General features: G+C 44.8%; 2 protein-coding genes across 5 annotated transcripts in view; one reads left to right on the plus strand and one right to left on the minus strand.

Annotated features, from left to right (window-relative positions):
• The window catches only part of mtrr (5-methyltetrahydrofolate-homocysteine methyltransferase reductase), a 131,236-nt gene that overhangs the window by 97,156 nt on the left and 6,958 nt on the right, over nucleotides 1-27,122 (minus strand). For 3 of the 4 annotated variants that reach the window (XM_072508985.1, XM_072508986.1, XM_072508983.1), the window contains exons 1-5: nucleotides 18,064-18,209; nucleotides 11,778-11,934; nucleotides 9,742-9,892; nucleotides 9,537-9,654; nucleotides 1,138-1,528 (exon numbers count right to left, since the gene is read on the minus strand). In XM_072508985.1, the coding sequence (XP_072365086.1) occupies nucleotides 1,138-1,528; nucleotides 9,537-9,654; nucleotides 9,742-9,892; nucleotides 11,778-11,921 (804 nt within the window). In that variant the 5' untranslated portion in view covers nucleotides 11,922-11,934; nucleotides 18,064-18,209. Of the gene's footprint in view, nucleotides 1-1,137; nucleotides 1,529-9,536; nucleotides 9,655-9,741; nucleotides 9,893-11,777; nucleotides 11,935-18,063; nucleotides 18,210-27,122 lie in introns of those variants that run through there. The other variant, XM_072508984.1, reaches the window with a different exon arrangement.
• The window catches only part of fastkd3 (FAST kinase domains 3), a 35,389-nt gene continuing 26,708 nt past the window's right edge, over nucleotides 18,442-27,122 (plus strand). The window contains exons 1-3 of the mRNA XM_072508990.1: nucleotides 18,442-18,568; nucleotides 18,862-18,947; nucleotides 24,746-24,800. The gene's annotated coding sequence lies outside the window, so the exon portion shown is untranslated. The remainder of the gene's footprint in view (nucleotides 18,569-18,861; nucleotides 18,948-24,745; nucleotides 24,801-27,122) is intronic.

The raw sequence follows: 27,122 nt of genomic DNA on the forward strand, positions 1-27,122 counted from the left end.
TAAGAGGATATGGGGATGAGTAAAAAATATCAGCCATGATTGAATGGTGAAGCAGACTCTATGGATTGAGTGGCCTAATTCTGCTCCCATGTCTTATGGTTTTATGGCCTCATTGTGTGTGGACAACGGTTGTTGTATATTTCAGACTTGTTGGGCAGTATTGGAGGCACCATGGGGATTTTAGAGAAATTTGGCCGGTTTTCAGGATACAAGTTGAATATGGGGAAGAGCGAGGTGCTCCCGAATGAGATGAGAAGGCAAGAAAGGAGGCATGGGGAGTTGCCGTTAAGGTGGTGGGGGGCGAGCTTTAGATATTTGGGTATCCAAGTGACGTGGGGCTGGGTGCAGCTGCACAAGTTGAACCTGGCTCGGTCGATGGGGCAGATGAAAGTGGATTTCAAGAGGTGGGATGTGCTGCCGCTGTCAGGGCAGGTGCAGACTGTAAAAATGACGGTGCTGCCAAGGTTTCTGTTGGTGTTCCAGAACCTCCCAATCTTCGTCCCCAAGTAGTTGTTTTTTTTTAAAAAAAGGTCAATGCGCTGATCTCTGGATTTGTTTGGGCAGGTTAGGAGGGCTTTCCTCGAGCGGGGGGGCCTGGCGCTGACAAACATGATGAATTACTACCGGGTGGCCAATATTGCTATGGTTAGGTGGGGAGAGGTCAGGTGGAGGTGGCATTGTGTAGGCGATTCCTTTGTGATTGCATCCTCGCATTTGGAAGCACTGTCTGTTGATATCAATGGCTCCTACACAGTTTTAGAACATCTACTCTCCCTCTTTTCAAATTGCAGTGTTAATTTTCCCTTATTGTCAATTTTTATGGGTTTTGGAAAGTCCATTGCATAACTTATTGTATGTATTCTTTTAGAATGAGATTTGTGAAGCTAAAAAGTTGTTACTGCTAAATGAACATGCATTCAACAGCATCTATATGTACAGTTTATCTCAAACACTTAATGATGTTAACAAACAGAAAGAAAAACATTTAGAGGTAAGTGGCCTCAGCTGAAAATTCTGAATTCTCCCTGTGGATACCCGAACAGGTGCCGGAATGTGGCGACTAGGAGCTTTTCACAGTAACTTCATTGCCGTGATAATGTAAGCCTATTTGTGACAATAAAGATTATTTAAATTTACCTGTTCTGTCCTTTCCTGAAACTCCACATTTAGATACTCCACTGGAAGTGTAGGGATATTCAGAGCAGCTTCTGACAGGGGTTTTTCAGATTTTACCCAGTTCGGCACTAGACGATGTTCCTGTGGTTCTGCTACTAGACAACTCTGCTCAACATTCTCAGATGAAATAACTGAATTTTCAGCCTCTCTTGGTGCATTGGCTTCTATTCTCAATAATTCAAAATCTGCCAATACATCAGGATTTTTTAAATCAAATTTGTTTGCTGTTGAACCATCATTTGTATCTAACATTTTCTCTACATGACCATTAATCCCCTCTTCTTTCTTCTGGCACACATCCTTCAAAGCATCCCAAAGACCTTCAATCCAAGGTTCGACCACTAACTCCAATCTGAAAGCAAATAAAAGAAATACATTTTTTAACAAAGCATGAAATTATATTACCACTTTCTCAACCATGCAGAAAGGGATACAGTAACCTTCTTTGAAGTAAATTACATATAAACATACAAGTTAGCAGTAGGCGACCATTCGGCCCCTTGAGCCTACTTCCCCATTCAATACAATCATGGCTGCTCCGATTATGGCCTCAATTCACATTCCGCCTATACCCCCCCAATAACCTTTGACTCCCTTGTTAGTCAAGAATACACCTACCTCTAGTCTTAATTTAAGGGACGGAGTAATTATGGATGGATTAGAAATTAATGCTCTGATAAATTTTAACAGCAGTCAACTTAGAGGGAATTGACATCATTGCAAATAATAGGTCATTACAAAACATTTAATCAACCTAACCGAACTGCAAACATAATTATATATAAAATTAAACCTTCAAGGAGTTCAATTTTATCATTTTGTCCAGTTCTCAGTTGCAATCTGCATGCAATTTCAAGAATATTGCTAATGCAGTTACTTAATTGGAAATATATTTTTCTTTTTCTTTTTTTAAAATGTATTTTATTCTAAACTTATACAAAAGATTACAAAACATAACCAATTCCGGGAACAAACTCGCCAACACACAACTATACGGTTTGTACAAATGTTTCCCTTTTTCACCCCCCTCCGCGACGAACTGCTCCTCAAACACGGCCATGAACATCCCCCACCTTGCCGCGAAGCCCTCCTCTGAACCCCTTAATTCGTACTAGATCTTTTCCAATCGAATAAAGTCATTCAAGTTCCCCAGCCAAGCCACCATCCCCGTTGCCGTTTCTGACCGTCACTCCAGCAGAATTCTTCGCCGGGCAATCAGAGAGGCGAAGGCCACAACAACATCCCTACTCCCCTCCATCAACTCTAGCTTCTCCGATATCCCAAATATCGCCACCATTGGGTCCGGTTCAACCTCCTCCCCCACTATCCTTGTTAGCGCCACGAACACTCCTGCCCAAAATGTCCTCAACTTTTTGCAGCCCCAGAACATGAGCATGATTCGCTGGTCCTCGTCCACACTTCTCATACTCGTCTGTGTGTGCCCTGTGTTCCACTTTGAACTGTATCAGGCTCATTCTTGCACACGAGGTCACATTTACTCTTTGTAGCGCTTCACTCCATACTCCTCAGTTTATCTTCCCACCCAACTCCACCTCCCACTACTCCTTCACCTCCCTTCTCTCCCAATCACCCATATATGTCTCCCCTTTCACATCCGGAAGCAGCAGTCGCTCCAACTGGATGCACCTTGGCAACCCGGGGAAATCTTTCACGGGAAGTCCCTTACCTGCAAGTACCTAAACTCACTTCCTCTCGGGAGCTCTACCCTCTCCTTCAGTTCCTCTATACTGGCAAACCTTTCTTCCATTACCTTACCCAGTCCCACATCTCCCCACTTTCTATATGTGCCAACTATACTCCCGCCCCCGCTCAAAACCGTGGTTTTCACAGAACGGCGTTAACACCGGCATTCCCTCTATCCTGAAGTGCCTCCTCAGCTGATTCCAGACCTTCACCGTCGACTGCACCACAGGGCTCTGAGTATTTCCTTGGCACCATTAACAATGCCACCGTTACCATAGCCTTCAAGCTGGACCCCCTACAGGATTGTTCCTCCTTCCTAACCCATTCTACCCCTTCTCCTTCCCACCACCGCCTCACCTTCTTCATGTTCGCCGACTATTAATGTAGCAGGTTCAGCAATGGCAACCCTCCCTTCTGACTCTGTCTCTGTAACAGGGTCCTCTTAACCTTGGCACCTTCCCTGCCCATACGAAGTCTGAAATAATCATATCCAGTTTTCAAAAGAAGGCCTTCGGTACAAAGATAGGGAGCGTCTTGTATATGAACAGGAACCTCTGCAGAATGTTCATCTTCACCACTTGGACCCTCTCTTCCAAAGTCAAGTGCAGCGTATCCCACCTCTTCAGATCCTCCCTTACCTCCTCCACCAGTTTTGTTAAATTCCACTTGTGTAGCATCGTCCATTCCCTCGCTACCTGGATCCCCAGGTATCTAAACCTGTCTCTGGCCACCTTTGATGGCATCCCCCCCCTAGATTGGCTTGCCGACCCAACTCATTCACGGGAGCACTTTGCTTCTCCCGATAGTCAACTTATACCCCGAGAACACCCCAAACCTCCCCAACAGGCCCATGATCCTCTCCATGCTTTCCAGCGGGTCCGAAACATGCAATAGTAGATATTCCACGTATAGTGACACCCGATGCTCCCTTTGTCCCCTCGTAATCCCTCACCACCAAGCTGACCCCTTAAGAGCCATTGCAAGAGGCTCTATAACCAGTGCAAACAGCAGCTGCGACAGCGGGCACCCCTGCCTTGTTCCCCTGTGCAGTTCAAAGTTCCGTGAACCCATGTGATCGGTGCCACATATAACAGGTGCACCCATGCCACAAACCTCGGCCCAAACCCGGCCCTACCCAGGACGTCAAACAGGTACCGCCCCGGAAATACATTTTTCATATGTAAATGTTTTATACTGCTTTTCCCCAATAAGGAAGTTCACTGATCAGCAACAAATGTTCAAAATGTAGGAAAATGGTACCCACAATTTTCTAACTATAATTGCCAGAATATCACAGGCAGTGCAATCAGAAATTTCATAGAATCACCACAGTGCAAAAGACCATTCAGCCCATCGAGTCTGCACCAACCCTTCGAATGAGCACCCTGCCCATTTACGAGTGTCCACCCCTACCTATCCGTGTAATCGCAAAACCTAACCTGCACATCCCTGGACATTAAATGCCAATTTAGTATGGCCAATCCACCTAACCTGCACATTTTTGGACTGTGGGGGGAAACCGGAGCATCCGGTGGAAACCCACGCAGACACGGAGAGAAAGTGCAAACTCCACACAGACAGTCACCCGAGGCTGGAGGCCATAGTGCTAACCAGTGCACCACCGTGCCACAGTGCTGATGAGCAGTATGAACTTGTAAATGTATTGCCGTGGTAAATTGATTTCTCAAGTTGAATTACAAACAAGAAAGTTAATGCTACGAAGTTTATAACCAAAAGCTTAATTTGCGCTTCCTTTTAAATAAAAGACTAGGTCACAAGTTTAAAATCACCAATTTAAGTTTCATTGCGATCAGTATGTGCAAGGTGACCTCAAGGCCAAATCAGTTGATCCTTTTGACTAAATTAACAGCAATGTACTTTGATATGAATTAAAGTTTATTTTATTTCTAGTTATTTTTGATGTGCTAAAAGTTGATACCTAAAATCAGTTAAACGATGGATTTCAAAGCTGGACTGAATATTTCTGGTACTTAATCAGGTTAAAAACTCAATTTCCTATCGGACTTCGGATTGTGCATCAACATGATGACGTTTTCTCATTATGCTGTGGCTGTTCAATAATCAAACAGAGACATTTTCATTTTTCAAATCAAAGTAGGTTTTTAAAGAGTACCCAATTATTTTTTTTCTAATTAAGGAACAATTTAGCATGGCCAATCCACCGAACCTGCACATCCTTAGGGTGAGACCCACACAAACACAGAGAGAATGTGCAAACTCCACACACATCAAAGAAGTTCTTGTCACAAGGACAATCTCTATTATTGGATGTATATTTATGTTTTCTACTGTGGTATTGCATAACACTTTTGTGTCACCTTCCTACAAAACATCTTTATCATAACATCGAACCTTAGAAATGTTTCTAAGTGCTTCACAGAATGAACTACTGGATGGACACCATGATTGGTGTTATTTAGGTCAATAAGGCAGCAATTTTATAAGAACATAAGAACTAGGAACAGGAGTAGGCCATCTGGCCCCTCGAGCCTGCTCCGCCATTTAATGAGATCATGGCTGATCTTTGTGGACTCCGCTCCACTCTCCAGCCCGTACACCATATCCCCGAATCCCTTTATTCTTTAGAAAGGTATCTATCTTTTTCTTAAAAACGTTTAAAGGAGCCTCAACTGCTTCACTGGGCAAGATAAGTACATTAAAGTACAAGATATGTACATTAAAAAAGAGATAGATAACTAGTTTATTTGTTCTTGATGCCACTGGACAAGACAAAATTGTTTTCCAGGGCAGCTCGCTGCTATTCCTGAAATGTTTACCCTATTCTGACAGGGTCACAAGATATGAAATGTTAACCGTATCTTCTGCTCTCCACCTAACCTGAATATTTTCAAAATTTTTGATTGTATGCAAAAGTGTCTGTCCAGGGGTGTTTGTAATGACCCAGAAACAAAGGGCTTTGGCGATCTCCGTGTCAACGACTCTTACCTCTCTCAACATTTAATTAATTGTAGCATTGCTTAATAGCCATTCCCAGGATTGAGCTGCAGTGGATGCCGCTGAGCTGTCCCAAATAGTCATATTAAAAACAAAACTTTTTACAGTCAGCAAGGAAATAAAGTATTAAAATCGAATGAATTTTTAAAATTTACCAGCATATTAGAACCGCTGGACAAGGTATCAGAGTCTCGCGATACGGGATAGGCCATTTAGGACTGAGGAGAAATGTCTTCACTCACAGGGTGGTGAAAACCTGTGTAATTCTCTACCTCATAAGGCTGTGGAGGCCAAGTCACTGAACGTATTTAAGAAATAGATATATTTCTAAACACCAAAGGCATCAAGGGGTATGTGGAGAGTGCAAGCGAATGGTGCTGAGATGGCGGATCAGCCATGAGCACATTGATAGGTCGAATGACCTACTCCTGTATTCTATGTTTTTATGATAGTTATGCTTTAAACGATATCCTTTAATTCATGTTGAAATGGAGTAGAATGAAGAGTGGCCAGGGGGCTCTAATGGGATCTGCCTGATGTCAAGCATTGGCTCTTACCAAATCTGCCTGGAGACAAATGCATGTGACCTTCTTATACAGAGATAGAAATGCAAATTGAAACTTATTCAAAGTCAGCTGCAAATTTTAACACGACATAAAGGAGGTGGCAGCTGCTTATGCTGCTGCTCAAATTCTCAGAGTCAGTCAGACAGAAACGTTTGAGGGAGGAGACTGAAAGGAGTTGTGGCAGGTAGAAGAAAATGCTTGTGTTTGTGTTAAAAACCAAACAGAGAGCTGGTGAGAACAGAAATTAGGGTTGTGAAAAGTTAAAGACCACAGAATTACCATAGGGTACATTGCAACTGGTGGCACATTCAATTATGCTCAAAGGGTTGAGTGAAGGAAACTTTGTTTAAAAGGACACTGCAAGATGTACACTGATGAAGCAGGACGAAGAGATCCTTTTGACACCGAGATGAGATTTGGACTTTAACCCCAGGAATACATGTCCACAGAGAGTGTGGTAAAATACATAAACTTAGGTGAGATTTTCCACCATGTCAAGAGGGGAATACCTTTTCTGTAGTTTAGTGTATTAGTTACTATGAAGTAATGTTTAGTCTATGTTGAGTCTTAAACATGAAATCTTGTCGTTATCCTCGGAATCACTCACTAGGAAATTCATATCTCTTTGTAAAAGTTATCAGACTCAATGTGGACTGTAACTCTATTATATAGGGCAAAATAAAGACTGGGATATATAGATATAGGATGACGGTAGAAGTGGATATATCATAAGAAAACAAATCTAGTTTTTTTAAATCTACTTTGAACGGAGACACTCAACAACATTGGATATTCTTTTCAAGTCAGATGATTGCTCAGCTGTAGTTATTACTCAGATCACCCTTAAAACCCCATTTCAACAAGGCCTAAACCTTTATAGGATTTTTAGCAGTGACATCAAAACAGAAAGAAATTACCACCACATCAACTGATTTCAGTGATTACTGCCAATGGGGGAGCAGTGAATGACATCCGACAATTTGTCCATGCAATAATCCTGAAATTGCTAATTCAGAGGTGGTAAAGACAGAAACTCACCCTGCTAATTCTAGGCCAATGTTTTGTGTTTCATTTGTCTAGAGTTATATTTGAATATAGTGTATAATAGGCATGTCTCAAAATGGCCCTTAGTTCAATCTGAAAAGCCCAGTAGCACTTCATCAGTGTACATCTTGCCGTGTCCTTTTAAACAAAGAATCCTTCACTCAATCCTTTAAAAACTATGATCGGGGCGAGATTCTCCGACCCCCCGCCGGCACCGGATATTCGGCGGGGGCAGGAATCGCGCCGCGCCGCGCCGATTGGCGCCCCCCCGCGCGATTCTCCGGCCCAAATGGGCCGAAGTCCCGCCGCTAAAATGCCTGTCCCGCCGGCGTAGATTAAACCACCTACCTTACCGGCGGGACAAGGCGGCGCGGGCGGGCTCCGGGGTCCTGGGGGGGGGGGGCGCGGGGCGATCTGGCCCCGGGGGGTGCCCCCACGGTGGCCTGGCCCGCGATCGGGGCCCACCGATCCGCGGGCGGGCCTGTGCCGTGGGGGCACTCTTTCCCTTCCGCCTTCGCCAAGGTCTCCACCATGGCGGAGGCGGAAGAGACTCCCTCCACTGCGCATGCGCGGGAATGCCGTCAGCGGCCGCTAACGCTCCGGCACATGCGCCGCCCGGAGAGGTCATTTCCGCGCCAGCTGGCGGGGCACCAAAGGCCTTTTCCGCCAGCTGGCGGGGCAGAGATTCGTCCGGCACAGGCCTAGCCCCTTAAGGTTGGGGCTCGGCCCCCAAAGATGCGGAGTATTCCGCCCCTTTGGGGCGGCGCGATGCCCGACTGATTTGCGCCGTTTTGGGCGCCAGTCGGCGGACATTGCACCGATACCAGCACCGATACCGGAGAATTTCGCCCCAGATGTCAGTTTGTTGTCTTTACCTAGGGGTAAATATAAAAGCTGTAGAGCAGGGTGGTCCATGATGGAGAAGAGTGTTGCTGTGGATTTTTGCTATTAGAGACCAGAACTTGTCGCAAATCTATTACTTGAAAATAAATAAACTGATTACTGGAGCACCTATTACTACAGTTTCTATAAATGGCGTGCTACAGTATCAGCCTAACAAGTGCTTCTTTACGTTTATTATATCTTAAAATAAATTGTATTTGGTTTAAGAAAAGCAGACATCCAAAGACTATCTTGTAAAATATGCATGGAGTGAGTCAGATGCAGAGATCACAAGAGCAATGAAATGTTCTCAGGACAGTGGAGCAGGAAAAATTGTTACTGACCATCAAGAAAAGGCAACAAGGTTAAGCTGATCATATTCTCAGGCATGAGAACTTGCTGAGGAAGGTTAGAGATGTAGACCAAGAGGAAGAAAGAGAATGATTATGTTAGACAACTTGAAATAGAAAACAGAAAGCTTCTATAAGCAACTGAAGATGAAAGCAGATCACTACAACTAACTCAAGCTTGCAGAGGAGCAAACTGGGTGATGATATTCCTATTGTGTAGTCAACAGGTGACACTCTGTGAATTCTATTTTGCATAACAGTCAACCAGTCAAAATAAAATCTTCCAGATTTTGGGGAGGGGTGGTGCATTTTCTACTCTAGCCATGAATGTCAAATAACATTTCTATAAAATGCCAACTCCAAAGTATGCTAACCTACTGTCCACTTCTCCCTTATTTCCTATTCTCTGCAGCGCACGTGCTTTCGACTGCTAAGTGAGCTGCCTCTAGTTATTCTCCAATGCTGCTCAGTAGTAAGTAGCCACACAACAGCAGCCCTGAAGGAACAAGTTTCTCTGATTCTGCTACTTTGGGAAACTTGCACAGCAATGTAATGGAGATTAGAAACAACTTGAGGAGAGTGGGAAAAATCAGACCAACATCAACTTGTTTAAAAATACAAGGCAAGCATACTAATTACAGTCTACTAAAGGATATAAACAAGCAGCTGAAAATAATTTATTTTGCAAATAGGCGAAAGGAATCATTTGTAATTTTCAATGGCTTGTTTATTCATGAAATATTTCCCCCAAAATTATACATACAATGTGGTATCAGTAAAAAATCATTAATGTAAGGCCACAGATGAAAGTTAGTAAAAGTTCCACCGCCAGACTTACCCAATACCATCATCCGCATATCCAGTTGCATAGAAGTGCTCTGCACCAAGCTGTTGAAGACGCTCATCAATTATCTTTCCACCATTGGCAAATGAACAATAATTGGAATCTCCAAGAGCTATACAGAAAAATATATTGAAAATTAGTACAATAACTTATAAGCACCATTTGTGATGTTACTTGTAGAATTCAAAACATTTCTTACCTAATACTGCATATTTTATGTGTGAAAAGTAGTGAGCTGGCAAATTGCAATTAAGTTCTTGTGCAAATTTCCTTGCCGTTTCTGGTAGTTCCCCAGAACCAGTCGTAGAGGCAATTATAACAACAGGAGCATGTTCTTTCGCCAAGTTGAACTAAAAGAATAAGACAAGAGAAAGTGAACTTCTTCAAAAATCAACAATCTGTTTCTTGTACCAATCTCAGACAAAGAGGTTTTCAAAAGGGTTCAACAATTAAAACAAATGAAATGAATGTAAACCATAATCCAAAGTCTCCCTAAGTTACATGGACATGCTAGCACTGTGTAACAAATGGGTGACAGCACAGGCACTGGAGCAGTTCATTTCCAAATACAGCAAGACCAGGGCAACATTAAGGTTTAGACTGAAAGGTGACAAATAATATTCATGCTACACAAGTGTCAGCCAATGCCCAATCTCCAACAAGTCAAGATCTAACCACCTTTCCCCGACAATTAATATAATCACTGAATCTCCCACTAACCTGGGGGCTACCATTGACCAGAAACTCAACTGGATCAGCCATATAAATACTGTGGCTACAAGACGCTCTGAATTCTTCAGCAAATAACTCATCTCCCGACTCCCCAATGCTTGTCCATCATCTACAAGGAACAAGTCAGGGGTGTGATGGCACACTCTCCACTTGCCTGTATGAGTGCAGCGCCATCAACACTCAAGAAGCTTGACATTATCCAGGACAAAGCAAGACGCTTGATTAGTCCCCATTCAGCACCTTAAACATTCACTCCCTCAACCACCGACAGACAATGGCTGCAGTGTGTACCATCTACAAGATTCCCTGCAGCAATTTACCAAGGCTCCTTCTGCAGCACCTTCCAAATCCACAATCTCTACCACCTAGAAGGACAAGGGCAGAAGGTGCATGGTAATGCCACTACCTGCAAGTCCCAACTCCAAGCCACGTACCATCCTGTCTTGGAACTACATTGCCTTTCCTTCACTGTTGCTGGATCATGATCCCCAAACTCCTTTCCGATCAGCACTGTGGGTGTAGCTGCACCACAGACTGCAGCAGCTCAAGGCGGGAGCTCATCACCACCTTCGTGAGGGCAATATACACTGGCATAGCCAGTGATGCCCGCATCCCGTGAACGAATAATTTTTTTTTAAAGGATTATGAATTACTGAAAATATATTTTTCAAACTGTGCAATTTCAATACACTTATATACCCATTGGGGAGTTACACTCAAAGGGACGTAGATCAAAGAATCAGAAGTGTTCTTATACAATTGGTTTTACATCCTAACTCGAAGATGACAACATGCATCTCAAAGTTAAAAGCACAACCACAGACTTTTTTTTTCTCCCCATCATCAACCGGAAAAACAAGAACAACCAAGCCCAAGAGGAGAACTGTAAAACAAGAGTAGATTAGTTTAAGCAATGACTATAAAGTTAATCTCCAATGATTCTAATTGCATCTAAACAAAATGCACTTTTAATAAATGAGATGCATGTCCAACATTTGTGTGTGAAATCAAGCATCAGTCTTGGTTCAGCGATATGAATCTGAAGGCAGTGGGTACAAGCCCACGTCTGGATTTGAGCAAATAATCTACGCTGATATTTCAGCAATAGCACTGAGGAAGTGCTGCATTATCAGGGGTGCTACCTTACACAGGAGTAATTAAACGAATGCCATATTAAACAAAAACCCATAGCACTTTTCAAAAGTGAGTTCTCACTATTTTTTTCTCAACTCAATTCACAAATGGATTATCTGGCACCTTATCTCATTGCTATCTGTGGGACAATGAGGTAAGCAAATTGACTCCTATTTCCCTACATTGCAATACTGCTTGCATAATTGTTTTTTACATCATACAGAACCATCTATGAGGTAACTCAAAAGGCAAACATCTGTCAGCCAGTGTGACATCTAAAGCAATAGGTGCTGGAATATATCTCTTCATAGAAAACATCTACGCTCATCACATGCATTGACTGGCACCAAAGGGTTATTTTCCAGTTACCTCTTCCAGCTGGCTCACACAATAAATATCAGTTGCAAATCCTTTTCTGTCTGCTTCCTCAGCAATTTCTTCAGCAATTGCTTTCGCTTGACCACATTGTGAGGCATAAAGCAACAAAATTTGTTGTTTGGTTGCTAAAGACATCCTCCTGCGCCAACTGTGTGAATTAAAATATTGGTCAGTCATCGTGTGCAATATCAACAGATGAGGTCATCTCAATCATAGAATCCCTGCAGTGCAGAAGAAGGTCATTCGGTCCATCGGGTCTGCACTGACCCTCTGAAAGAGCACTCTGCCGAGGCCCAACTCCCCACCCTATCCCCGTAACCCCACCTAACTAAGGGATAATTTTATCATGGCCAATCCACCTAAACTGCACATCTTTGGACTGTGGGATGAAACACAGATAGTCACCTGAGGTCGGAAACGAACCCGGAATCCTGACGCTGTGAGGCATCAGTGCTAACCACTGTGCTACCCAAATCTATAAGATTTGAGTGTATATAGTGCCTTTCGTGATCTTACGATGTCCCAAAACACTGCCACATTCAGTCAAGTACTTTTGAAGTGTAATCTTGACTGTAATGAATTTTCACACAGTCCTACAAACAGGAATGAGATAATTTACCCGATAATAATTGGTTCTTGGACTGGCAACTGCTTGGCCTTAAAATTTTCATCCTTGCTTTCAAATCCCTCCATGTCCTCACTTGTCTCTGTAGCCTCCTCCATCCCAACAACCTTCCAAAATCAGCGTTCCTCAAATTCTGTTCTCATGGGAATCCCTGGAGTTTTAACTATTCCACTGCTGGTAACTTTGCATTCAACTGGTTGGGCCCTCGACTTTGGAATTCTTCCCTAAATCTCTCCCCTCTCTTCCTTAAGATGCTCCTCAAAATATGCCTCTTTAACCAAGCTTTTGGTTACCCAACCTAATATCTCCCCATGCCTCGGGTGTTTAGAATGCTTCTGTGAAGCACTACAGAATGTCTTACTGTGGTAAAAGGGGAGTACTATATTAATACAAGTTGTTGTTGGTTGAGAGCATTGGGGGATATGCATTGCTCGTCTTTAAAATAGTGCAGATCTTTTACATCCACCCAAGAAAACTGTCAGGATCTTAGTTTAATATGCCATTTGAAAGATGATGCCACCACTACTCCAGCACTCCCTCAGTAGTGCACTGGAACATCAGCCTAAATTATGTGCTCAAGAAGTGGGACTCGACCACAGAGTTTTCTGATTCACAGGCAAAGACACTGCTAACTGAGTGAATACTGACAATCCTAAGTAAGATGGGTCAATTTGGTATTGTTTTTAAATTATAAATAAATATGGCCTCATACCAATAATATACACATCATTCCCATACTTGGTAAGGTTTCCCACCAGGGAATTTTCACGGGAGATGGTGAATGTAGTCAATGGTAACATTAATTTTAAATGTTCATAAATTTTCCCAAAATGAATTCTTAGTGGGCATGGAGATTAAGGCTTGTGGAAGATTGTTCCAGTCCTTCTTGGGAAAAAGAAGTTAACAAAAAAAGCACATTGACTTGAATAGTTGGTTATGAACAGTTTTGAATTTGGTCACTTTTGGGCTTAATGTACTGCTTAGAAATATTTAACTGTTCATTCAGAATTTTACATGGACACGTCAATCTATGAACTTTTCTTAGTTTTGGAGACAATGTCAGCCTAGAGATGTGACCATCTAGGGGAGGACACTAAAATCGTGGGAGCAGTTGCTTCTAATGTAATGAGTTGCCAAGCGTTAAACTTTCTTGAGGTATACAACTTTCTCAAGCAGTATACAAGTCCCACCTGGTTACACCGTATTCTAGGTGTAGTCTAATCAATACCTGGTATAACATTTCCTGCTATAAATTCTGTTTCATAAACCGAAGCATTTTGGATGCCTTTGAGTCTGTGCATGGACTTTGTACATTCCACATCAAATTATTCTGACATGGGTTATTAAGTAACGGCATTCATTACTAACTTCAAGAGGGGAATCATGCATTGTGTGGTAGGGTACTGTTGAACAACAATTATTCCTGATTCAAATGTTACATTTCTTTAAATCATCCCCATACATTAGCCCATTTAAGATCATTTAAATCTTCTTCATCTGCTGCTTCAGTAATAGCTTTTAGGCAGTCATCTGCCAAGTGCCTGATCTGACTTGATATCCCATCCTGGATGTCATTTATGAAGAGGATAACCAAATATTGGCCCAGGGTGGTACTTTGGGGTATGCTACGTAAGATTGGTTTCCAGTTTGAAGCTTCCCCATTCACTGTGACGTTTTGTTACTGCTGGGCAAGAAGTGCTCCATTGCTTAGTATTTCCTCAGATTCAATAACAATCTAGTTTGTCCAGTACATGGTCAAAAGCCCTGGACAAATCTATAATAGCTAGATCTGCGATAATGCAATTAAAAAGGTTATATGTCAGATGGTGGTTGGTAAGGGCCATTGTGATTCTGTTAATCTAGCAAAGGATATTCTGCCCTTCAAGGTGTCTCAGTAGCGGACGATCAAAGATATGCTCTAGTCATTTGCAGTAAACAAAATAGGTTGTTAGTTTTCTTGATTAGTAGGGGATAATTTCTTATAAAAATTAGAGACACATTCATTTGTGGCCAGTTAACAGGTATCTCCCCTGCGTTAATGGATTGTTGAAAGATATATTGTAACATAGTCACCTGCTGCAGCTTGAACTGAATGGTTTGATGTTCTCTGGACCATAAACATTAGATGGATCAATATTATGGAAAAAGTTCTCAATACTTTTTGTTTTAATTGTAGTATCAGGCATGCTTTGTAAAAGGCTACCCTCACACTACAGATTTGTACACAGGTGCTGTGATTCCTTCCATGAAGACACTCTGAAACTGTGAGTTTGGAGCTTCAGATTTTTTCTCGTCATTCAATAGTAGCCTACCTCCTACATACAGACTACTTGGAAGAAATAGCCATGGCAGGTCCAAAAATATCTATCAGGGTAGCATTCAACACTGAGAAACTCGGGGTCAGGTTGCATCTGTAGGAGTACTGTACAGCTGCACTTTGGACATGTTTTAAATAGCTACCACAATGTATTACATCAGCAAGAGCCTTACTCCTAATGCATACAGTGTGAGGAGTCCAGAAGTACACAAGTACATTTTTATGTTGTGGAGATGCCAGTGTTGGACTGAGGTGGGAACACTTTACCTGATGAAGGAGCAGCGCTCCGAAAGCTTGTGATTTCAAATAAACCTGTTGGACTTTAACGTGGTGTTGCGAGACTTCTCACTATTTTTATGTTCAGTAAGAAGTCTTACACAAGTTTGAACAAGACCTCCTCACTGTACAGGACCTTCAACCGACGTTATACACCAGATACATCGATTACATCTTTTTCTTTGGACGCACGGCGAAGAATCACTGAAACGACTACACAATGACATCAATAAGTTCCATCCCATCATCAGACTCACCATGGACTACTCTCCAAAATCAGTTGCATTCTTGGACACACTCATCTCCATCAAGGGCGGTTACCTCAGCACTTCATTTTACCGCAAGCCCACGGATAACCTCACGATGCTCCACTTCTCCAGCTTCCACCCTAAACACATTAAAGAAGCCATCGCCTATGAACAAGCTCTCCGTATACACAGGATCTGCTCAGACGAGGAGGAGCATAACAGACATCTACAGATCCTGAAAGATGCCCTCGTACGAACGGGATATGGCGCTCGACTCATCGATCGACAGTTCCAACGCGCCACAGCAAAAAACCACATCGACCTCCTCAGAAGACAAACACGGGACACAACCAACAGAATACCCTTCGTCGTCCAGTACTTCCCCAGAGCGGAGAAACTACAACATCTTCTTCGCAGCCTTCAAAACGTCATCGATGAAGATGAACAACTTGCCAAGGTTATCCCCACACGCCCACTACTTGCCTTCAAACAACTGCGCAACCTCAAACAAACCATTGTTTGCAGCAAACTACCCAGCCTTCAGAACAGTGACCACGACACCACACAACCCTGCCATGGCAATCTCTGCAAGACGTGCCAGATCATCGACATGGGTACCACCATTACACGCGAGAACACCACCCACCAGGTACACGGTACATACTCGTGCGACTCGGCCAAAGTTGTCTACCTCATACGCTGCAGGAAAGGATGTCCCGAAGCGTGGTACATTGGCGAGACCATGCAGACGCTGCGACAACGGATGAACGGACATCACGCGACAATCGCCAGGCAGGAATGTTCCCTTCCAGTCGGGGAACACTTCAGCAGTCAAGGGCATTCAGCCTCTGATCTCCGGGTAAGCGTTCTCCAAGGCGACCTTCAGGACGCGCGACAACGCAGAATCGCCCAGCAGAAACCTATAGCCAAGTTCCGCACACGAGTGCAGCCTCAACCGGGACCTGCGATTCATATCGCATTACATTCATCCCCCACCATCTGGTGTGGGCTGGCGAAATCCTACCAACTGTCCTGGCTTGAGACAATTCACACCTCTTTAACCTGGTGTTACCCCTATCTCTGGATCTGTAAAGATTTAATTGCCGGCAAATGCTCGCATTCAAAGCATGGTCTTGATTCTTTGACTTGTTGACTTTGTCTATATATATGTTTCTGGAACATACCTCTTCATTCACCTCAGGAAGGCGCAGTGCTCCGAAAGCTAGTGTTTGAAACAAACCTGCTGGACTTTAACCTGGTGTTGTAAGACTTCTTACTGTGCTCACCCCAATCCAACGCCGCATCTCCACATCATTATTTTTATGTTAACATTACAATCAATTCAGAAAACAACAAGCAGCATTTTCATTGTCACCATGATGCATTAAGACATTCAGACTGAAATGATCAACAGTTGCAAGACAATAATGCAGTTTGACAATAAGTAATTGACATTTGATTATTAAGACAGTCTATGTAGGACTACAATACTGGAAGTTCTAATTTGATCTATCCAGCAACTATTTCTTTCCACACTCTGTTTGAATTTGATAGGAATTCCAGAGTCATATTAAACTTGAAATGCTAACTCTGCTTCTCACTCTCTCCACAAATGGTTCCTGAATTTCCTGCTTTTATTTAGAATATGCAGCATTTTGATTTTTTTTTTAAAAGAGGTTTACCATGATAGATTTAGATGAGGAAAGATGGCGGGGGTTTGAGTGGAGAAGATGAATTGCTTTTTCAAAATTATTTTATTATAATTTTTAACCATTTTAATACAAAGTATACAATAACAACCAAACAGCAAGAACTCCCCCCTTCCAACACTAAAACCTCACCACCAAATCCACCTCCCCACCCTAGCCACCCCCTCTCCCCTCCCCCCGCCCCCCCGCCCTCCGAACAACTAACCGTGACCAACTCTTTAAAATACACATGGATTCTGTATACATCTCTCGCTGCCTCAGGAAGGCAGACAGCATTATCAGAGACCCCTCCCGCGCAGGCTTTGCCTTCTTCCATTCCCTTCCATTTAATGGTACAGAAATCTGAAAACCCGCACATCCAGACATAGGAGCAGCTTCTTTCCCACAGCTACTAGACTCCTCAACGACTCTCTCTTGGACTGATCTGTTCCATGTAACGATCTGTGCTGCTCTTGCTCATGTATTCACTTTGTTTGGCCTCTTGTTCCGCACAATAACCAATCACTGTTTGTCGATGTACCACTTGTCAGTGTACTGTCAATTATTCTTTTTTGTCTACTGCGTACGGACTGTATCCGTTCCCTTGGCGGCAGAAAAATACTTTTCACTGTACTTCAGTACATGTGACAATAAATCAAATCAAATAAACGGCCGCCATCTACGGTAAAACTCTTCCACCAGTCCCCTAACGGTAAACGTGACCTTCTCGTGGTGCAAAATTTCCATCAAGAGGTGCTTGCCGGTTTAAACATATGGTACAACACCCAAAAAATATCCAGCTTTTATTGGCTCTCAATCACCCTCACTCCATTCCAAAATAAAGTCCAAAGATTGGACGACTTTAATTTTATAAATACATCCTTTTAAAAAACTGTGCGCGCTGATCATAATCATAGAATTTACAGTACAGAAGAAGGTCCATCGGCCCACCGAGTTTGTACCGGCCCTTGGAAAGAGCACCCTGTCCAAGCCTACACCTCCACCCTATCCCCACACCTCCACCCTATCCCGTAACCCTCAACTAACCTTTTTTAGACACTAACAGCAATTTAGCATAGCCAATCCACCTAACCTGCGCACATGGAGAGAATGTGATACTTACGTAGGAGGACTGGCGATGATAATTGTCCTTTTCCTAGGACCCACAATAAAATATACTGCGTGACAGTAAAGCTTGGGCTGAGAGACATGTGCTGTGCGGGCCGATCCCACCAGTTTAGCAGCTGCTCGGTTAACAAGCCAAGTCCCAGTCCGGCTCGATACTAGTTTAAAGGTTCCTCCGCTCACTCGCAACATTGACACACGGCGCAAGCGCAGGACCTCCCTTCCGCCCCCTATCCCAGCTTGATTGACGGCGCTTCGACCCAATCACCACTTGAATACCGGAGCGATTATCCAATGAATGCAGCCCAAATGAAATAGGCGGGCGGTGTGGTGCGGGAGGGTATGATGTGAATGTTGCTCTCATGTGTCGGTGACTCTCTGGATACCCTCAGGCCTGCCGGGGAGAGCTGCAAACAGCACTGCACCAAGTTTCACAGCTGTGAAGCAGGGCTATCGAGGCCGCCGGAATTTACATTTGTCAAACTCTCATTTGGAAGGAAGAGGTCATTCATTTTGCTTCCGTAACAAGTAGGCGGGGAATCGGGGGATGCGATTCGGAAATAACAGAGTAAATAGGTAAAACTAGTGAGTGCAACCGATCGTGACAGGCAACATTTTGTACAGACAACGGCAAAGCAGTGAAGTTGGAGACAGGGCGAGCAGACTCTCAACAGTCAAAACCAGGACACTTTGAAAAGAGTTCAAAAGAAGAGTCGTGTGGGACTGGAAACGTTAACTCGGTTTCTCTCTCCACAGATTATGCCAGACCTGTTGAGCATTTCTGTTTTTATTACAGATTGATAAAGCCTTGGTATGGCTGAGCTCCTATGATGAATTTGAAGGTCACTTGCTGATACCTCTTGGAATATGCCCCAGCCAGAGGTGGGACCCTATTACTGAACCTAGTTGTTGAAGTCACGAGTTGTGAACTACTGACTTTTTTGTTTCAGTAACATTTCGGCCTCATTTTCTTACAAAAACTGAACTAGGGCGTCCTTGGTCACAAGCCAGAATCTTCTAATTCATTCTAACTTGACTATGTAATGCGCGTTCCATCTGTCCATTTGACCATCACGTCTATATGTTCCAGTAACCCAATATCCTCAACTTCACTGTTAACCACTCGGCAAATCTTTGTCACCCGCAAACTTACTGATCCTACCCCCCCCCCCCCCCCCCAGACATAGTCATCTAAGTTATTTATATAAATGATAAATAATAGGGGTCCCAGCACTGATTCCTGTGATATGCCACTGGACACTGGCCAGCCTTCTGTCTCTTACAACTAAGCCAATTTTGAATCCACCTTATTAAATTACCCTGTATCCCGTGTGCATTTGCTTTCTTTATAAGTCTCCCATGTGAGACCTTGTGAAAGGCTTTGCTGAAATTCATATAAACTACATCAATTGCAGTACCCTCATCTACACATCTCAAACCATTCAATCAAATTTGTACGGCATGATCTCCCTCTCCAAAGCCAAGCTGACGATCCCTGATCAAATCTTACTTCTCCAAGAAGAGAGCGATTCTCCTTCAGAATTTTCTCCAATAGTTTCCCTATCGCTGATGTGAGACACGCTGGTCTGTAGTTCCTTGGCTTATCTCTACAACCCTTTTAAATAGCGGAACCACATTAGCTGTTCTCCGAAAAGGTTTTCCTGTATACATTTTAAGAAAGCCACACCATCTACGTCATTAACACTATGACTATCTCAAATAATTTTTTCAATATAGTTTAGAGTACGTAATTCATTTTTTCCAATTAAGGGGCAATTTAGCATGGCCAATCCACCTAGCTTACACATTTTTGGGTTGTGGGGGCGAAACCCACGCAAACACGGGGAGAATGTGCAAATTCCACATGGACAGTGACCCAGAGCCGGGATTGAACCTGGGACCTCAGCGCCGTGAGGCCGCAGTGCTAACCCACTGCGCCACCGTGCTGCCCTGACTATCCCAATTAATGTTGGGGAAAGTTGAAATCACCTAATATAATTATAATATAATTTCCCTATTATTTTTTATAAAGTATTTTATTCAAGGCAATTTTACATTTATACACAAAATCAGAAATGAAATGAAATGAAAATCGCTAATCGTCACAAGTAGGCTTCAAACAAAGTTACTGTGAAAAGCCCCTAGTCGCCACATTCCGGCGCCTGTTCGGGGAGGCTGGTACAGGAATTGAACCGTGGTGCTGGCCTGCCTTGGTCTGCTTTCAAAGCCAGCGATTTAGCCCTGTGCTAAACCAGCCCCTAAAAGAACAAAACAACTCGATGAACAACCACAGCCAACCTGCCCCCATGACACCAACACCCACCACATCTCACCTTCCCCATTTTAACCCCCTTACCCAGACCTCCCTCCACCCCTTGCTGACCCCTCATTCTTAAAGAAGTCCTCTGGATGGACCCCTCTGTCGACCCCCTCAGAGCGAACTTGTCCTTCTCCAACCTCAGGAATTCACACCTGCTTTTGGCGGCTCCAAGTCTCACCACCCTAACAAAATCCGTCTCTGGGTTATCAGGGAGATAAAGGCCAAAACATCAGCCTCTCTCACCCACTGGACACATGGGTCTTCTGATACCCCAAATATCACCACCTCTGGACTCGGAATTACCTCCACATCCAGCACTTTGGATATCATGTCTGAGAACCCCTGCCAGAACCCCTCAGTCTTGGATACCTGCAGAAACGTGGACGTGGTCCCCAGGCCCCCCCATCCCAGGCACCACCCACACCTATCCTCCCACCCCGCAAAGAATCTACTCATCCTCGTCACCATCATATGAGCTCTATGCACCACCTTAAATTGGGTGAGGCTTAACCTCGCACATGACGAGGATGCGTTTACCCTCCACAAGGCCTCTGCCCATGTCTCGGCCCCCACCTACCCTCCTAGCTCCTCCTCCCATCCAGATCCTCCAGTCCCGCAAATTTGCCCTCTATAAACAAGGCCTAAAAGCGCTCAATCCTCGCCTGCCGCCACCCCCGAAACCTTGCATCCAGCCTCGCTGGTGTAAACTAATGTTTATAACAGATCAGTGCCCACACAGAGGCACCCTCCAGCCCCAAATGTTGCCTCCACTGCCCCCACACCCTTGGGGCCGACACCAGTACTGGACTCTGACTATCTGGTCGGCAAGAATGGTAAAGGCGTCAACAACAATGCCCTCAAACACATTCCCTTACACGATGCCACCTCCACCCACCCCCACACCAACCACTCCCCCAGGGGCCATTTCCTCACCATAGCACTGTATACCACCCAGGAATAATTTATCATATTCGGCAACGCCAGCACCCCTTCCCTCCCTCAGCCTCGCTCCAAAGAAAACCCGCCGCACTCGCGGGGTCTTTCCCCACCCACCCTAACCCGGAGATCAGCCCATTGAACTTCCTAAAAAACGACCTGGGGACAAAGATTGGGAGGTTGTGAAATACAAACCAAAACCTCAGCAGCACCGCCATTTTCACTGTCTGCGCCCGGCCAGCCAGTGTCAGCAGCAACACATCCTACCTCTTAAAGCCCACCTTCATCTGCTCCGCTACCCAAGCCAAGTTCAGTTTATGCAACTGCACCCAACTCCGCACCACCTGGATACCAAAATACCTGAAACTTGCCCCCACCACCCTAAACAGCAACACTCCTAGCCTCCTTTCCTGCCCTTTAGCATTAATCGGGAATACCTCACTTTTTCCCATGTTCAATTGGTATCCTGAAACACCGGATCTGAAATATATAATAACAGGTCGTCCGCATACAGTGAGACCGCATGTTAGGCACCCCCGACTCCCCCCGCCACTCAATCATTCTCCAGTCCCTCAACACCCTAAGTGTCATTGCCAACGGCTCTATCGCCAAAGCGAAAAGCAATGAGGAAAGCGGGCACCCCTGCCTCATCCCACAGTGTAGCCCAAAGTACCCCAAACTCACTTGATTCGTCCACACGCTCGAACCCAAACCGCCCCACACCTCCAAATACACCCATTCCACCCGGTCTAAAGCCTTCTCTGTGTCCATCACTACCACGACCTCCACCTCCTGCCACTCCAAATGTATCATAATTATATTGAGTAGCCTCCGCACATTTGGCGACAACTGCCTTCCCTTCACAAAACCCACCTGATCCTCGCCTACCACCCCCGTTAGAGTCCTCAATCCGCGATGCCAACACCTTCGCCAATAACTTGCTGCCTGCATTCAATAATGATATCGGGCAGTATGACCCGCACTGCTCCGGATCCTTATCCTTCTTCAAAATTAGGGAGATGGAAACCTGCGACAATGTAGGGGGGGGGCGTTTTCCCCCCTCTCCCTCGCTTCATTATATGCCCTCACCAACAGTGGCCCCAAGTCTGCCCCAAACCTTTTATAGAACTCTACCGAAAGCCCATCCGGCCCCGGAGCCCTCCCTGCTTGCATCGGCCCCATACCATCCATCAACTCACTCAGCCCAATTGGGGCCCCAGTCCCTGAACCAGCCCCTCCTCCACTTTACAAAACTCCAACCCATCCAGGAACCACCGCATTCCCTCCTCCATGGCTGGGGGTTTTGTCCGTTGAGCATCCTATAAAAGGCCTCAAACACCCCATTCACCGTCTCCAGATCCATCAACCCTAACTCTCCCAATCTCTCTCACCACCAGCTGTTTCCTCAACTGATGGGTCAACATCCTGCTTGCCTTTTCCCCGTACTCATACACTGTCCCTCTGGCCCTTCGCAACTGTCCCACCGCCTTCCCCGTAGAGACGAGCCCAAACTCCATCTGGAGTTTCTGCCTCTCCTTCAACAATCCTGCCTTAGGTGCCTCCCAAGTATCTCCTGTCCACCCTCAAAATCTCATCCACCAACCTTGCCCTCTCTCCCACCCCACCTTCTCCCTGTGCGTCCGAATTGATATAAATTTCCCCTAACTACAGCCTTGAGTGCCTCCCACAACATGGCGGCTGTGACCTCCCCGTGTCGTTCAGCTTCACGTAGCCCCGAATGGCTGCCCGTACCCGCTTACACACACCCTCATCTGCTTGCAACCCCACATCCAGCCTCCACTACAGTCGCTGGGCCTCCCCCTGAACCACGCAAATCTACCCAATGCGGCATGTGGTCGGAAAACACAATCGGCGGATACTCCAAGTCGGTCACCCCCGTCAACACCCCTTGTCCATCATAAAAAAAGTCAATCCGGGAGTACACCCGGTGCAATTGGGAGAAGTATGAAAACTCCTTCGCCCTCGGCCTCCCAAACTTACATGGGACCATCCCCACCAGAAACCCCTTCAGCTCTTGCGCCAATACCGACACCCTCGATGACTTGGGTTCTGACCGGTCCAACCTTGATCTATGATCGTGTAAAAATCACCCCCCATAAGCACCCGATGCGAGTCAAAGTCCGGATTCTTCCCCAACACCCTCCTCATAAAGTCCATGTCATCCCAATTCGGGGCATAGACATTTACAAGAACCACCGGCATTCCTCCAGCTTCCCACTAACTATCACCCCCTCCCTGCCCGGATTGTCACAATTCTCCCACCTCATACGCAACCCTCTTGTTAACTAACGCCGCCACCCACCTCTTCTTCATATCCAGCCCCGAATGAAATGCCTGCCCCACCCATCCTGTCCCACCCATTCTTTCTTCAGTCCCGTCTGATCCCGCAACTTCAGGTGCGTCTCCATGCTGGGCGGCACGGTAGCACAGTGGTAGTACTATTGCTTCACAGCGACAGGGTCCCAGGTTCAATTCCTGCTTGGGTCACTGTCTGTGCAGAGTCTGCACGTTCTCCCTGTGTCTGCGTCAGTTTCATCCGGGTGCTCCAGTTTTCTACCACATGTCCCGAAAGACGTGCTTGTTAGTAAGGTGGCATGTGGCACAGTGGTTAGCACTGCTGCCTATGGCACTGAGGACCTGGGTTCGAATCCTGGCCCTGGGTCACTGTCTGTGTGGAATTTGCACATTCTCTCCGTGTCTGCGTGGGTTTCACCCCCACAACCCAAAAATGTGCAGGTTAGGTGGATAGGCCACGTTAAAATTGCCCTTTAATTGGAAAAAAAAAATTGGGTATTCTAAATTTATTTTAAAAATAAGACTTGCTTGTTAGGTGAATTGGACATTCTGAATTCTCCCTCTGTGTACCCGAACAGGTGTCGGAGTGTGGCAACTGGGGGATTTTCACAGAAACGTCATTGCAGTGTTAATGTAAACTTACTTGTGACAATAATAAAGATTATTAAAAGCCACGTCAGCCTTCAAACTCCTCATATGCGTGAACACACGCGTTCTTTTAACTGGCTCATTCAACCCCTTCACATGTCACGTGGCCAGCCTTGTCAGGGAGCTTCCCACCCTCTTCCCCTGCCTATCAGCCATACCCCTTTTTCAGCACCCTCGGCCACATCACGCGACATTCCAGGCCCATCCCCAGATGTCCACTGCCATCGATCCCTTTCTAACTGCGCCACAGGCACAGTAACACAGTGGATAGCACTGTTGCTTCAAGCGCCAGGGTCCCAGGTACAATTCCCGGCTTGGGTCACTGTCTGCGGAGTCTGCGCGTTCTCCCCGTGTCTGCGTGGGTTTCCTCCGGGTGGTCCAGTTTCCTCCCACAAGTCCTGAAAGATGTGCTGTTAGGTGAACTGGACATTCTGAATTCTCCCTCCGTGTACCCGAATAGGTGCCAGGGTGAAGCGACTGGAGGAATTTCACAGGAACTTCGTTGCAGTGTTAATGTAAGCCTACTTGTGACAGTAAATATTATTATATAACTTGCATCCTCATGTTTAAATTCCTTCATGGCCGTGCCACTCTCTTGGCAGGGTTTCCCCCCCCCCCCCCCCCCCCCCCCCCCCAAAACCCCATCCCCACCCCCCACCCTGTGGTGTGTTTTCTGGAGGCAGAGACAACTCACCATTGACTGCTGGCAGGATTTTCTGGTCCTGCCGATGTCTACAGCGTTTTGCATGGCTTGCCCGTCCCGCTGCCAGGGAACCCACTGCAAGGGGTTGCCTTCGACAGGACTGGAAGATCCCACCAGCAGGAAGGACTGGAAAATCCTACCCACTATTTTTGCAACTTTCTGCGTACCTATATTCCCTTTGACAGCCAGCCCATCGGCCTTGGAGGTTCCACACTTTGGAATTCCCTTTTTACACATATTTTCCTTTCCTCCGTTAAGACTTCTTTAAATCCCTATTTTTGGTTAAGCCTTTGGTCAGCCCTCCTAATAGCACCTTCCTTGGTTCTTTACCTATATTTGTGTAATTACTTTTTCTAAATTACATTGGGAGGTTTTTGATATTAAAGTTGCTATTTAAATGCAAGTTGTTCTGGTGGTTTACACAGGAACTTAAATTGTTTTTGGTGGAGGGATTAATGTTGTCCAGGACATCCCATCTCAATTCTGCTAAACATAAGAGTGATAGCCACCTTAGAATTGAGAACGTCCAGATAACATTGACTCATGCTTTTGTGTACTGTGCGTTTATATGTCGGGTGACTGTTAATGTCGATCAATCTAAAGATACGGTTACAGAAGCAGAAAATGTTTACACAAGATGTTGAAGAAGAAAAATGTGATTACTAATCATTCCCTGAAAATTTCCAGTCAATGGTTTTATTGGCTCAATCAAATTCTGTACTAAGATGCATCTCAAGGGAATTTAGCTACAAGTCTAAATAAAAACACAATGTAATGTAGAATATTGAAATTTTATGGTCTACTCCAATGAAGAATTGGAGAAAGTGGAAAAGAGAGCAGCAAGGGTAATTCTGGTACCTGGCAGCACAGTGGCACAGTGATTATCATTGCAGCCTCACGGCTCTGGGTCACTGTCCATGTGGAGTTTGCACATTCTCCCCATGCTTGTGTGGGTTTCGCTCCCACAACCCAAAAGATGTGCAGGGTAGGTGAATTGGCCACGCTAAATTGCCCCTTAATTGGAAGAAAAAAAATTAATTGGGTACTCTAAATTTATTTTTAAAAAGTAATTCTGGTACCTGTGATATTACTTATGAGGTTGGACTCTGTGCTAAATTGCCTTTCATTGCATTGAGGAAAATACAATCTGGGTTTAGAAAGCTGAGAGATACTTTTAGACTTAAATTCTGAACACAGAGAAAGCAAAAATAAACAAACATCAAGCATTAAAAGCTTTATTTTTCTCCCCTTAGAGAATATGAAATGTGTGAGGGTGAGGAGGATTGCAAATGCATGGAGAATGCTGAATGGGTTGAATTACCCTTTCATTTAATGCTTTCATATGTCTTAGTTCCTGGAGGAGAAAGAAGTGCCAAAGTAATTTTGATTGTGGCAATGTCAAATACAGGTGTTGCAATAAAGCTATAGAATTTGCTGCAGCAGAATATCTCACTCCATGCCCCGATAGTTAGATCTTCTCATTCACTCTTCAGCTCAAATACATTTTTGGACGTAAATTGCTGGAAGTGCAAGCTGAGTACACAGGGATAAGGAATTTGGAACCTTGGTGAATGACGGGACCAACAGTTCATCTTCTGAACTAAGGAAATTTAAGCATAGAGAAAGAAACAGAGAAGGAAATAGGGTAAATAAATAGAGAGAGGGTGCCAGGGATCTGATTAAGAGAGTGGGAATAAAAAGCCAAAAAGGAATAGTAAGACAAAACTTACAAATTAAAAAATAAAAAAAACTTCTTGAGAACAATTTAGCACATGTGGGACTGTGATTCAGTTTAGTCTGTTCCCTATCTGGCCTGAAGAGTGAATCTATAGAATTCCTACAGTGCAGAACAAGGTCATTCAGCCCATGTTTGCACTGACCCTCTGAAGGGGCAGCCTACCTCAGCCCACTTTCTGCCCTATCCTTGTAACCTGCATATCTTTGGACACTAAGGGAAAATGTTAGCATTGCCAATCCACCTAAACTGCACATCTTTGAACTGTGGGAGGAAACTCACGTATCCACGTAGACATGGAGAAAACATGCAAACTCTACACAGTCACCCAAGGCAGTATTCAAACCCAGGTCCCTGGAGCAGTGAGGCAGTAGTGCTAACCACTGTGCCACCTTGCCA

Source organism: Scyliorhinus torazame, chromosome 6 (assembly GCF_047496885.1).
Source record: "Scyliorhinus torazame isolate Kashiwa2021f chromosome 6, sScyTor2.1, whole genome shotgun sequence".
NCBI classification, from domain to species: Eukaryota; Metazoa; Chordata; class Chondrichthyes; order Carcharhiniformes; family Scyliorhinidae; genus Scyliorhinus; species Scyliorhinus torazame.